This window comes from Protomyctophum bolini (assembly GCF_963924005.1).
Source record: "Protomyctophum bolini genome assembly, chromosome: 8".
Taxonomy (NCBI): Eukaryota; Metazoa; Chordata; class Actinopteri; order Myctophiformes; family Myctophidae; genus Protomyctophum; species Protomyctophum bolini.
This window is the reverse complement of record NC_137869.1, coordinates 12,218,685-12,232,836: the sequence shown is the minus strand read 5'-3', so window position 1 is coordinate 12,232,836 and position 14,152 is coordinate 12,218,685. Positions and strand designations below refer to the sequence as shown.

Here is a 14,152-nt window from a genome sequence, read left to right as displayed (position 1 = left end):
TTAAAGTGGCAGAATTTGAAATATTTGCTTGCTCGTTCCACCGAAATGATTTGCCCCCGCCCTCACTCCCTCTTTTTGTTTCTCGCCGCTCCCTCTATATTCATACACAGTCACAACACACCTGGGAAGTCTCATGTATCAGTGGGCCTCGGATGATACCTCATTCATCACGTCCTCATACTTTTGACACACTTCCTCAATGAGATTCTTCCCCTTTGTTCCTCTTTCTTCACACTTTTTTCTTATTTTTTAAACCTGACTTACAATCGCTTGTTTTCTTGTAGCGACTTTTTAGCGACCTAGTCATGCTGCCTCCTAAGCCAATGGGGCATAAAAACCCATACTCTGAACACCAACCCATACTCTGAACGCTGCAATGCAAAGCGAGTGGCAACCCATGCCATGTTTGCGACCCGATATGGACAGAATATTAAATGATTACCCCCGTAAACCCCCAAGTCTGACACACCTCTTCAGACTGCACCTTAGCCTGTAGCACTTGCCCTAGCCTTGACAACCTTGCAGGCTTATGCACAGGCTAAAATGTAACTTTAGCATGTTATGTAGACAGATGCCAGGTCATTTGTAGACCTGGCATCTGGCGAACCTGGCGAACTGCAACATGCAATATTTCGCATTTTCAGATCGCTTATTCGCATCGCGTCGCTAATTCGCCAGTGTGTAATGACCTTTACTCTTCCCTTTGTGTCCTTTTCCTTGTGTCTTTACCTTACCTCCTCCACTCACACTTTATTTTCCACTTCCCTCCTATATTCCAACTTATCTTCTCCTCTCTGTCTCTCTCCTTCTCATTACTGGACTGTCCCTTATCCTCCTTTCCTTCAGCCGCCTCTTCTCACCTTACCTAACCTGCTTTCTGCCCTGTAGTCTTTTCCTGTCCCTCTCCCCGTCCCTGTTCCATTCTCCCCTTTCCAGAATAACACAGGGTAAAATGGAACCTATTGTAGCATTGTCTCCCTCCCTCTCTTAGGAGACAGAGCTATTTAAGGACTCTCCCTTAAGTCAGCCCAACCCAAAGTGCCACAGTACACTGCATCCCAATATGCAGAGTAGCTACGTGGTTGTATCGTACGCAATGGGGAATTTCTATGAATGTCGGTCAAACATGTTCGTTCATATGTGTCGAGTGGAGTGTTTATTCCCTAACTTATTAAAGTTTAATTTCCGTTGAAACTATCTCTTACTTAGTAAAGCTCTGAGTCAAGACCTAGAATTGGGTGCAACCTGACCCAATTCTGCCGCACGTCCCCACAAGAGCATCTGTATTATTTCTAGATAATTTTTCAGGAGCGAAAAATACGTACGAAATGTATCAGTTTAGGAACCATAGTGCTTTAGCCATGTTTTCCCAAGGCTGGGTCAGGACCTTTCAGAGTTTCAAATAGGTACTCGTAGCCAGCCAAATTTAACTTCGCAAAGAGCCAGCGCAATCCCATGAGTTGAGCCACGTAAAAAAAAAAAAAACGTACAGCGGCAATTCTCAAATGAATTAATTAATTGAAAACCTTCACTGAAATTATTTTTAACGTCTTCTTTTTTCCACACTAGCCCCGGACACCTGCAACATGGGGACCCTTCCTAACGGCGGGTGTGAGTACCTGTGTCTGAAGGCCCCACAGATTACAGACCACTCCCCCAAGTACACCTGTGCCTGTCCAGATGGGATGGAACTGGGGCCAGACATGAGGCGCTGCACTACAGGTGACTTGTCCTATTCTATAACAGGGATCCACACACTGTGGCTTTTACACGTATACATTTGCTTATTTACTAATACAAGTAAGTACTTACTGTACTTGAATACAATTTTGAGGCTTCTGTACTTTACTTGAGTATATCAAATATTCAGTACTTTTACTTCTACTCCACTACATTTCAGAGGAAGATATTACTCCACTACAATTATTTGAGAACTTTAGTTACTTTGTAGATTTTCATTACAAAACAAAACATACATTAACCACTTCAGCCCTATACACATTTCAGCCATTTGAAAGTAGCCGATCTACAAGCTGCGACCCATTGTGAGCTTGTAGATCTGCTATTTTCTGAATATTTGTATACGTTTGAAAACTTAAAATGGGACATTCTGCATAGTGAGTACTTTCTACTTTTGGTACTTTGAGTACATTTGCCAAAACTTTTGTACTTTTATTCAAGTACATTTTTAATTCTGGACTTTTACTTGTAACGGAGTAGTTCTACATTGCAGTATTTACTTTATAATATTAATATTTATTAGCATTAAGCAAAATAAATTTATTTTTTCCACCACTGTTTCATAGCTACAAAGAACGTACTTTTATTAATGTCTCGACCCCTACGTCTTCTTCAGGCAAATTCCCAGGCAAGTTCTTTGGAGCTATGAAGCAGTATGTTTTTTATTCTCTCCTTGATCCCTTGGTGTCCAGCACCTGGCTTAAATACAGGCATACCATGTGCATTCTTCTCTGTGAACTATTCTAACACCTGGCTTAAATACAGGCATACCCCATGTGCAGTCTTCTCTGTGAACTATTCTAACACCTGGCTTAAATACAGGCATACCCCATGTGCAGTCTTCTCTGTGAACTATTCTAACACCTGGCTTAAATACAGGCATACCCCATGTGCAGTCTTCTCTGTGAACTATTCTAACACCTGGCTTAAATACAGGCATACCATGTGCAGTCTTAATTCTCTGTGAACTATTCTAACACCTGGCTTAAATACAGGCATACGATGTGCAGTCTTCACCTGGCTTAAATACAGGCATACCATGTGCAGTCTTCACCTGGCTTAAATACAGGCATACGATGTGCAGTCTTCACCTGGCTTAAATACAGGCATACCATGTGCAGTCTTCACCTGGCTTAAATACAGGCATACCATGTGCAGTCTTCACCTGGCTTAAATACAGGCATACCATGTGCAGTCTTCACCTGGCTTAAATACAGGCATACCATGTGCAGTCTTCACCTGGCTTAAATACAGGCATACCATGTGCAGTCTTTACCTGGCTTAAATACAGGCATACCATGTGCAGTCTTCACCTGGCTTAAATACAGGCATACCATGTGCAGTCTTCACCTGGCTTAAATACAGGCATACCATGTGCAGTCTTCTCTGTGAACTATTCTAACACCTGGCTTAAATACAGGCATACGATGTGCAGTCTTCTCTGTGAACTATTCTAACAGGGCATTGAGTTCATCAGTAATTCACCTTCTTGACCTTGACCACAACATTGCACCATACTGATGTTGAAATGGGTAATAAATTAGGTTTCTTGACCTGTATTGTGACTCGATGATACAGTGGCACTGCAGACCGACAGAAATGGTAACATTACAATGATTTTAACAATAACGTTTATATGAAGATACCGCACATCGGTTTGTGTGGTATTATCCATTTTTCCAGTATCGCTGAGGTTATTGCTCTCTCTCTCTCTCTCTCTCTCTCTCTCCCTCTCCCTCTCCCTCTCTCTCTCTCTCTCTCTCTCTCTCTCTCTCTCTCGTGCTGATATCACATTTTCACAGCAAAGAAACCAACCCATCCAGTATATTTCTCGAGTGGAATTACTACAATCTCACACTCTTTTAGATTCATTAACCTGTTCACTCACCCAGAGAAGCTGATGCAGGATGGTGTTGCAGTACAAAGTCTTTGGGAAAGGCAGTATACGGTCGAGGATTCTGAAGCACATTACATGTAAATCCCTTGAGACAACTGCTAATAATAAGCTGTTTTAAACCAAATCCAGCAGTCAAAGGGTTATTCGTAGGCTATTTTTATCGCACATTGAAATCACCGCCCTTTGTGCTCTTGACAGGCACACACATTGGCTGTACCTCCCAGGTGTCCTTTGTGTCCTACAGAGCTTTTCTTCCATATTCTCTGTCCTTATTTTCCCCTCAGTCCACACTGAGATGGTACAGTTACTTTACAGCTCCTAGTCTTAATAATACTGTAGACACTCTATGCCCTCTAGGGTTCTCATCTCTTCTCTCTGGGTAGGTTGTCTCTACAAATCACTGGTGGGAGGGTGAGAGAGAGGACGGAGGGGGAGTAAATGAGAGCAAGACTGTGCAGTGTGCATGCACTACTGTATATAGGCCACTATGAAGTGGATCAGAGAACACACACACTCTATCTCTTGCGTGTGTGTGTGCGTATGTATATGCTCTACAACAATTTTGTGATTGAGTCCAGTATAGTTTATTCTTTTGAGAATATGCCGCCTGACATTGGCTGTGATAAAATGTGTTACATTTTTCTCTCTCAGAGAAGCTTTTTTTGTCATTGGCTCAAGGCATATGAGTTTCTGACTCAGATTTTTAACACCATGTCGACTCACTAGTTTGTGCGTAGTGTATGCCTCTTTTACCTTTGCTGTATTGTTCTGCTGCATGCTCTCACATATAATGCCATAATAAAGCAATAAGCCACAAGGGGCTGTGGAATTTAGAACATAGATAGGGGCCGTCATGAGGCTGAGCTCTTGATGTAGCTCTTTGTAATCATTGTCCCGTGTCTTCTGACCAGTGAGGACCAAAACCACCACTTCAGCAGTTCCCACCACCACCACCACCACCACAGAAACCCCCACCCCCGATGAGCCCACCACCACCATGCCACCCAGCACCACGACTACAACGACAACAACTTCTCCAACTACCTCCACGACGCCTTCTCCAGCCACCACCCCAAGTATTCCTCCACCCACCACAGCTGCTGCCGTTAGTTCTACTACCACACCCCAGGCCACCACCCGGCGTCTGACCACCTCCAGCCCCGCCCCCCGGACCTCCAGACCCCCCTCGACCGCACCCCCTCTCCAGTGGCAGCGGACGCCCGCTTCCGCCAGCGGTGCAGCGACGGCCAGAACGAGCACCGCTGCTCCCAAGTCCACGTCGACACACACGTCCAAGTCCACGTCGACACACACGCCTCTGTTGGCTCCACTGGCCCCCAACAGCATCCAGAGAGAGAGCAATGCCAACCTCTCCCATAGAGGTGAGGAACTAGGGGGACCTGTGCGTGCGTGTGTGTGTGTGTGTGTGTGTGTGTGTGTGTGTGTGTGTGTGTGTGTGTGTGTGTGTGTGTGTGCGTGTGCGTGTGCGTGTGTGTGTGCGCGCGTGCCTGCGTGTGCGTGTCCAGACAGAAATTCTGGAGTACGTGCAAAGATAAACACACACACACACACACACACACACACACCATCTGCATGTGGGTCTGCTTGCTGTCCCTGCTGCTTCTCTTCATGAGCAGGGTATGACAGAGCTGTCACAACGAACAAACGTCAGCCCCTTACTCCTCCATCGTCAATTTTCTCTTACTGACCTATCACTCTCTCTGGTGGTAGTGCCTGAATTCTTTCTTCCCTTGACTGTCTGTTGTTGCCTGTAACACCCCAAACAAAGACCGGAGGAGATAATGCTTCATAAAGATGTCTGTGGGCTATAAAAGCTTTGCAGACTTGATAAGCCTCGATAATGCAGGCCCACGTACTGTACCCACACAACACGCTTTGCAATGCTTTGCAGAAATTGATTTATCTCTCCCGGCCAACGTTGGTTTCAGCAGGAATCTGTTCCTGTCAGTAAATGAAAGATCAAACAAGAGGTCTTCACTGTCAGACTTCTAGTCCACAAGCGTGTGCGTGTGTGTGTGTGTGTGTGTGTGTGTGTGTGTGTTGCTCAGACACTGCCAGTGTCATAGTATGACAGCTTTATGCTCCAACATTAATACCTAACACCACATTCACATTATCAAGACGCCCTGAGGGCGAGAATGCATCCACCTGACGGCAGACTGCTGGGTGAGCGTTGACGCTTTGGCATGGGGGCTCAGATCAACATGATACAGTATGGAATGAATTCTGCACTGGCCATATATGGAGCATGTCTTGAGTGCACAGAGTTTGATGAGGTCAGATGAGGTCAGATCAACATATGGAGTTAATTCTGTATATGGAGCGTGTCACGAGGCGTGACGGACGGACAGACTGACTGACAGGTTTTGCAGGTTTCCATAGTAAACTGTGACCAACGGTCGCGATGACAAATAGTCAGAAGTAGCAGATCTACAATCTCTTGTGTGATGCAGTAGACATAGGACATTAATTTATGAAAAACAAAACAAAAAAAACACAAAAAGTGAAAATATGAAGGTAAGAGGCGTCGGTCCAACAACATGCATGTTTTCTGGGGTGAGGCAATGCCCACATCATATCGGCCGTACTAACGTCTGCCTCTTACCAGGTTCTTATACCAGGCCTAATGCAAAAGCAAAAAAGGAAGGTATAGCCGATATACTGTACTGTATACAGATACTACGCAGTGGAAAAGCAATATTACACAGCCCTGGTAGAGATCTGCGCTTGTGGAGCACCCTATTCTAGTGTGGCTGTCCTATTCATTGTTGTAGTACTGGAGTAAATGCCATGGCGCCCTCTTCAGGCAAAGCACAGCTCTGCCTTGAGAAGACTTACTGTATCGATTGATGTGTGTAGCTCAATACGCAGTTTGAAAGGTTATTTTGTGCTTTATTTAGATGGACCCCTGCTGAGTGTGACAGCCTATAAAGATAGTTTGACATGAGATATAACTATGAGTGCATCTTTTGAACACCTAACCCCCCGCAATGTTGCAATTACATGCCACACAACCCTAGTCTGGATGAGGAGGGAAAAGACATGAAAGTTACAGAGACACATGGCAAAGCCCATGAGAGTTGCACATGGCTGCTAGGAAACGAGAAAGTATTGGAAAGACGCAGGAAGAGATAGAAATATCTTAGACAGAGAGATGAATCAGAACCTGATCATGAAAAGGGAAAAACAAGTGAGGCAAAGGAGGCCGTGAAGGCAGAGTGAGCAAGACAATAAGGAGACGGTAGAGGTGCAGGAGCAAGGCAGCGCAGAGAATAACATGACAGGCTGCTACACAGTCAAATCCTGAGTGTTTATTTAATTTTGAGAGTGTGCAAATGGAACCACAAACTCTCAGAGTTAAAAAAAACACCAATGATTTCACAGTGTGGCACTTGAGCAGGGCGGAGGGGAGATGAACAATGACAGCCCGACCCAGGGCAGAACAACAGCAAGAAAGGATATCAGAGAGAGAGCGATAGAGAGGGAATCAGGAAGTCTCGTCACGATTTACGCAAGTTAAGAAACAATACGTAGCATGCTCCTTCCACCTTCCAACACTCTCCACCGCACTCCAAGTGCAGGAGATGAGAGGTGGAGACACAGACATACACAAATGCACAGATAATACGTTTTTGACAGTATGTTGTCATTTTGGAGCCGGTGCTCACTGCTCAGCATCAGCTGGTACAGGTGTGCTGCTGCTTGGTGATGGGCTCAGACTCAGAGCGAAGCCTAGGAAAAAAGATAGGCCAGCTGGCGCATGTTGCTCTTAACACATTTTGTACATAACACGTCCTGAAACGTCATAAGGATTGGAACCGAGAGGTGCCTTAGACGTCTGTGGACGTCCTAGCGACGTCCAAACGACGCGGGGCGAGATAATAATATTCAGAATAATTACTTCTTTTTTTTTTGGCATTTCGCTTTTCGCTTGCCGTATGCTAACGCTCTGTGAAACTATTAGCTTGTCATTGACTCCCATGTTAGCGCGGCGGAAAGAATGACTCGTATCTCCTCATCCAGGGCGCTCTCCGTGGTGATGAATGGATCGATATGCTGGCGCTGCGTTTCTGCTCCTCATCCGTCTCTCCCGCAAAATATGAACTCTTTTTGTAGCGTATATAAATATATTAAGATGATCGGAGATTGTGATGGCACTTTGTCAGTCAACTTTTTTAAGAAAGTATTTCCGGTTCATGGCTTTCAAAATGGAAGCGATCACTACTCTGGCGATTACTCCGGCGCAAGCAACGCCTTTATTTTGATGCAGTTCCGGTACTAAATGTGTTAATGTTCATACTTATTTGAAACGTATGCTCTTGAAGCGCGAGGCAGTGGGAAATACATAATTCATTCCCAGTACGACATCCTCAGTGTAACCAATCTAATTCTGATAGTCGGATCATTTTAAATTTGATTCAAGTGCATTTAAAAAAATCAATTATGCATTGTTTTTAATAGAAACATACATTACTATAGCTGTGCCATGCTGTCACAGTGTCAGTCAGAAGCAAGAGCTACATAGTTTTACTAGACATGGGCAGTTACAACGTCTTCAAAACTTAAATCCTTCTAGTAATGATAGTTTTAATGAATAGAAGCTCTGAATAGACTTATTCTGAAATTATTCAGCTCATTTCATTTTGATCTCTGTAGTTCGTTCTGTCTGTCTGTCTGTCTGTCTGTCCGTCCGTCTGTCTGTCCCTTTACTTCTTGTGCTGGCTCTAATTATAAATTCTCCTTTTAGAGGACGTAATTGAAATTTTGTGTGTGTGTGTGTGTGTGTGTGTGTGTGTGTGTGTGTGTGTGTGTGTGTGTGTGTGTGTGTGTGTGTGTGTGTGTGTGTGTGTGTGTGTGTGTGTGTGTGTGTGTGTGTGTGTGTGTGTGTGTGTGTGTGTGTGTGTGTGTGTGTGTGTGTGTGTGTGTGTGTGTGTGTGTGTGTGTGTGTGTGTGTGTGTGAGAGAGAGTAAAGGAATCCCTTTGTGTGTCACTCTCTGAACCTTCCTCTCTATATTGGGGTTGCCATGCATGCTAACTACATGCTGTCTCCTCCTGGGAGGAGACCATCCGTATGCAGGGCCAGCATTCTGATCTTCCTCTTAATCTTCCTCACAAGACTTCATTAGAGCTCACTGATTACACTGACTGTGGCTAATGGCTGTCCGGACACTAATAGTGGAGGGGTGGGAGATCATTGGCTCAGTTGCACACCAGCCTGTTGGGGTGAGAGTACGAGGTGAAAGGTGTGGAGTGTGGAGTGAAACTGAATTATAGGAGAGGGGAAATATGAGTGTTTGCTTTAAAACTGAATTACACACTCACTCATCCAGTTTTCATGTATTGCTTCCTGTCACTACATTTAGCTCTCACCCAATCCAATGTCAGTCTGACAGATCACTATAGGTGGAATTGCAATTGTCCACCTTGTTCAGAAATGATCAATTCTCTTGCATTTATACAACACCTTTTGACTACTGTGACAAAATGCTTCAAAATGTATGCATTAAAGTAGCCCACTAACACCATTGATAAGGCACCAAGCAGCTTGTGTCTTGGACACGATGAAATGCCAGGAGGAACTGGGATGGAACCGGGAATCTCCCAACTCCCAGATGGCCACTGCTGAGCCACGTACGGCCTCATTGCATCCTGATGTGATTTCATACTCTGTAATAATATGACCAATGATCTTCATTCACATTTCACAATAACAATGTGTGCGTCTCTATCAAACCATCAGAGATATCATGTTGCTTCCATTCCCTTTCAAACTACTAATATGTGATGCTAGCTTTTTTGTCACCGTTAATGTAAACCTACTATTGTCAAATGTCTTTTTTACGGGCCACTGCTGTGGATTGCCTGGTGAGAGCGCTTACCTCATGGATAAGGCTATAGGACCAGGTTCTGAGGCTCATTGCTTCATGTTACCCCCTCAGTCTCTACTGACTTTCATGTCTCTCTCACTGTTGCTATTAGAAATAAAGCAGAAATGCAGAACAATTACCCTTAACATTGTTTATTTTAGACAAGATAGACGGGCAATGTCATGGGACTTTACTGTAATTGTGTCTTTTCATTTTTCTCTCTGTCTCAGCGGGAAGTGAGCACTACCTCCTGGGTAATAACATCACAGTAGCAGTGTTGGGCATTGTCATCCCTATTGGTGAGTATTCTAGCTGTGGAGCACCTTGTGTTGTGCTGTTAAAACTGCCTGCCTGCTTTGTCCTCCTTGCTTCTGTTGTTCTGCTTCAATCCCACCTTCCTGCACATCTCACTGTGTGTGTGTGTGTGTGTGTGTGTGTGTGTGTGTGTGTGTGCGCGCGCATGATTATTTCTTTCTTTATTATTTAACGTATTATTTATTTTTACTTTATTTAAAAAGTTTTGTCGCATTGAGATTACAATTCTGTCAGTAAAATGGAGAGGTCAATGTTAGTACATTGATTGGTCCAATTAAAATAATCTACTATATCTGAATATACATAGCTGTCAGCTTAATTTGTAAATGACCTTGAGATGGCTGCATATGGGTCTAATTGTGATCGCAATGCTTTTATCATTGATTGGTTAGTGAAGCTTTGGAAGAATTATGCAGTGGCTTCAATTCTCTCCTTCGTTTAATTCATAATTGAGATATCAGCTTATATTAAACCCCCCTTTGAGACTATTAACCCTTCCTCTCTATATGCGCCGTCTACCATTCATTCGTTCCAACAATAAATCCTCTCTTCAGCTTTCAACATCAATTACATCCACAGGTCCACATGGGCTGGATTTCTGACTCTCAGTTGCATCTGACTTATACTGTCTCACACCCACCCACAGCTCTGCAAGGGGGATTCTACCATTGTTGTATCCAGCCAAAGTCAAGTGATTATGCAGCTATGCTGTAATTGGACTGAAATTGTCTAAATGAGACAAAAGCAGATTTTCACTAGTAGAGCATTAACAGAGGGACAATGGGAGGTCTGGGGTTTCCTCTATTGGCTGTCCAACAAAAGAGCAATTAGATGGGGCTTCCGCAAGGGACACTGGCATTTCCATCGCTATGGGAACACACAAACACATGCCCCAAGCGATGCGTGCATTCATGTTAGTTGTGGGTAGTGGTTGTGGTTTAAATCATTTTCTGCATGTTGCAGGAAACGTGTGTGTGTGTGTGTCTGTGCATGTGTATGCGTACGTGGTGTATGCATGTGCGAGTGTGAGTGTATATACTGTGTGCATATGTGCATGTGTGTTTGTGTGTGCTTGGATAAGCTGAACGTGTGTGTGTGTGTGTGTGTGTGTGTGTGTGTGTGTGTGTGATGACAGCGCCGCTCCATGTCCCTGCCTGGGCTGTGTTAACGCTCCCGCCGTGTGTTGTTGTTGTGTGTGTGTTAAACACATGCAGTCCCTATCCTTGCCACAGTGGTCATCGGCCTGCTCTGCACCGGAGGCTACCTGGTGTGGCGGAACTGGCGCCGCAAGAACACCAAGAGCATGAACTTCGACAACCCTGTGTACCGCAAGACCACGGAGGACGACGACGACGAGATCCACATCGGACGGCAGGGCGAGAGCGTCGGCCACGTCTACCCCGCCGTGAGTGGCAGCCACACGCAGCCCTTCATCACACTCCCCCTCGGGGGCGGGATCACAGACACCAACTCCCATTGGTACTCAGGGGCGCCCATGCTCTCCAGCGGCAAATGAGAGGCGGCAGGGGAGGAACGGAGGAGAGGAAACGCAGCGATTGGGTTAATATAGCGGATAAAAAGGGTGTCTTTTGTGGACGGGTTTGGAAAAGCCCTGGTGCCATACTACATGTAGGCCTGTCGACATAACGGATGCACAGGCTCAAACAAGTATACACGAAACGCTTCATTTATACTCTGTCGCGCGGTGGCGCCGCTTGCGGAAAAGATCTGTTCTTTTCGGCAAGCGACATCATCGTATGGCGAATTATGAATTGAGCCGAACGGGCATTTTTCATTATTGCATTAATTATTCCACCCATGGAACACACGCATGTACATGAGCCCTTCACCAATCACCAACACACCAGAGTCGTCTCCACCCCATTCACCTATATTGTATATTGTTTTAGCACAATCCATCACCAACCTGCCATTCCATTTTTGTACAGTCGTTTTATTCTGTTAACGGGAGACACAACTGTACTCTTTGAAAGGGCCTCGCGTAAAAACAAAACTGCTGTGCGGACAAAAAAGATTAATTTCAGTGGCCAAGGAAATACATTTTTGTCCCTTTGTAAGCCATGGTAGAAATCCACCGCGAGGTCATTGCACTACAAGTGCTAGCTGCACTGATTGCCTTGTTAGGAAGTAGAGCTAAGAATCACCTTCAAGTTTTGGTTTGTTTTTTCAGGGGAATTTTGTCAACCAGGCATCACAATGACTGTGGTGTGGCAGTAAATCACTGTTTCAATATACAACGTTTTGCATTTCAACACTCTTAGTCTTACTAAGTTCTACTTTAACTATACTTACAGTAAGTCCTTTTACACTTCATCGTACTGTATGACGATGTCACACGAAAGTATAGCCCATCTACAAACTCATAACACACGGCCCTGCAACACATTGTGAGCTTGTATATCTGCTAATAATGTTTTTTATTTTATTGTCTAACATATTAGAACACCCAATATAGGTTTAAAACAATTAAAACATTGGAGGGGGGAAAAAACACTCACTGGAAAGAATTACTCAGTGTAAAACTACTACTGCATATGGTGGGGACTGCTGCACTTTAAAAAATCATCAGTATTAACGGAGAGTGAAATACTTTTACACTCTCTGAGTTTAATTTACACAGGATTTTACAGTGCTTGGTGAGTACCACACAGCAGCGTAACTAAGGCGGTCTTAAAGTTGAGAGGCCTTTGAGAAACGTGGACCTGGGTGTTTTAGCTTTATGGTAAAAGATAGCACATATTTATTCAACAGCATTATGTTGTTTAGAGATACAGCAGAACATTAAAATATGGAGGAGAGGATTATGGGGGATGGGTGTTAGCTGCTGTCAACAGTCGGCATGGTAACAACGATTTCTTTGTGTTGCGCTGGAGAAAGAGAGGGTGGACGCAAGGAATTGTGGGTAGCTCTGGCATGATGATAGACGGCAAACACAGGTGCACGCACACAGACATGCTCACCACAGGTGCACCACAGAGGCAAATTAACATTCAAGGGCGAAGTGACATATTTTCACCCAAGTCCCCTTTATTCTTTTTAGAGCTACAACTATCGATTCATTTTTTTGATTAATTGAATATTCGAGAAGCGCAGGTTTCTTTCATATATTTTTCAATCAATCAATCAATTAACCACTTTTATACTTATATACACGTTTTTTATACTTTGTCGCACAGTGGTGTCATGCAAAAATAGAGAAAATAACAGATCTACAAGCTGTCAACGGTTTGTGATGCAACGCTGTTGTGAGCTTGTATACTTGCTATTGTCACTACTAAGGTTTTGAAAATGTTCTTTTAATCACGGAGTAGTTTAAGTAACTGTTGCACCCCTACTTCTTTGTCTTCTCTCTACTTATTTCCGTTCTCCTCCCCTCTGTCAATGTGCTGTGGCAGTATGGTGTCTGTACAGAGAGCCACATGGCCACAGGCAGACAGGCATCCTGCCTTCTTCATAGAGACAAGGAGGAGGTACAAACAGGAGATGAGGAATGAGGAGAGAAAGGAGCAGAATAATGAGGAGGAACAGGCTTATGTTGAAAGCCTGTACTTCCTTAGAGGCTCTCTCTTTTGGTTTCTCTTTCCTGTTTTTCTGGCCTCTTTCTTTCTTGCTTATTTGCATCTCTCTCTGTCTCTCTCCCTCCCTCTCCAGTCACTATGATAACAGTCTTTTTATCTGCTGTTTGCAGCGAGTGGCACTGAGTCTGGTGGATGACGGCTACCCCTGAGGGGGGGTGCTGCACAGTGTCTCGTTTACATCCCATCCTGGGCCCCACTCCTCTGGCCACGGCCTCCACACTTCGCCCCCGAGGCCAGCACAACACAAGAGGAAAAGAGGGTTAGCAAGCACTGAAACAGGAGGGAGTCCTCTGTGTGCCCCCTCCCCAAGGAACAGGGGAGAACTCGTACTTCTACTGTAGTTCTACACCCCTTTCGCTTACTAGCATTCCTCTTACTACCATTACTAGCTGCTACTACTTCTAGTACTAGTCTTACTTCTACTAGTACTCTTCGCTCCGCTCCCCTCTGTCCTCTGCCCCTCTGTGAACAGCAAAATCATCAGTGTGAAAATTTTACTCTGAGATGAATAGCTTTTAGTAGTTTAATTGACACTGAGGATTTCACTGTGTAGTTGTCTATAATATAATGCTGCTCATTTGAGTTCTTTTTTGACTAACCCTGTGTGGCCGTCTCAATGCACACTGTACTGTAAATAGAAGGCCTGCTGACTGTCCAATAGTGAGAGCCGGCCAGCAGGCATTATTGTTGACTTTTATTTATTATGTTTTTCA

The 14,152-nt window shown here is 44.4% G+C and overlaps 1 protein-coding gene across 1 annotated transcript in view; it reads left to right on the top strand.

The window, feature by feature from the left end:
• Positions 1-13,833, top strand: part of lrp8 (low density lipoprotein receptor-related protein 8, apolipoprotein e receptor) — a gene marked incomplete at its 5' end in the record, with an annotated part of 176,444 nt that extends 162,611 nt beyond the window's left edge. The window contains 5 exons of the mRNA XM_080770430.1: positions 1,570-1,722; positions 4,549-5,019; positions 9,756-9,824; positions 11,055-11,245; positions 13,550-13,833. Coding sequence (XP_080626556.1) covers positions 1,570-1,722; positions 4,549-5,019; positions 9,756-9,824; positions 11,055-11,245; positions 13,550-13,588 — 923 coding nt within the window. The 3' untranslated portion in view covers positions 13,589-13,833. The remainder of the gene's footprint in view (positions 1-1,569; positions 1,723-4,548; positions 5,020-9,755; positions 9,825-11,054; positions 11,246-13,549) is intronic.
• Positions 13,834-14,152: the final 319 nt, after the last annotated feature.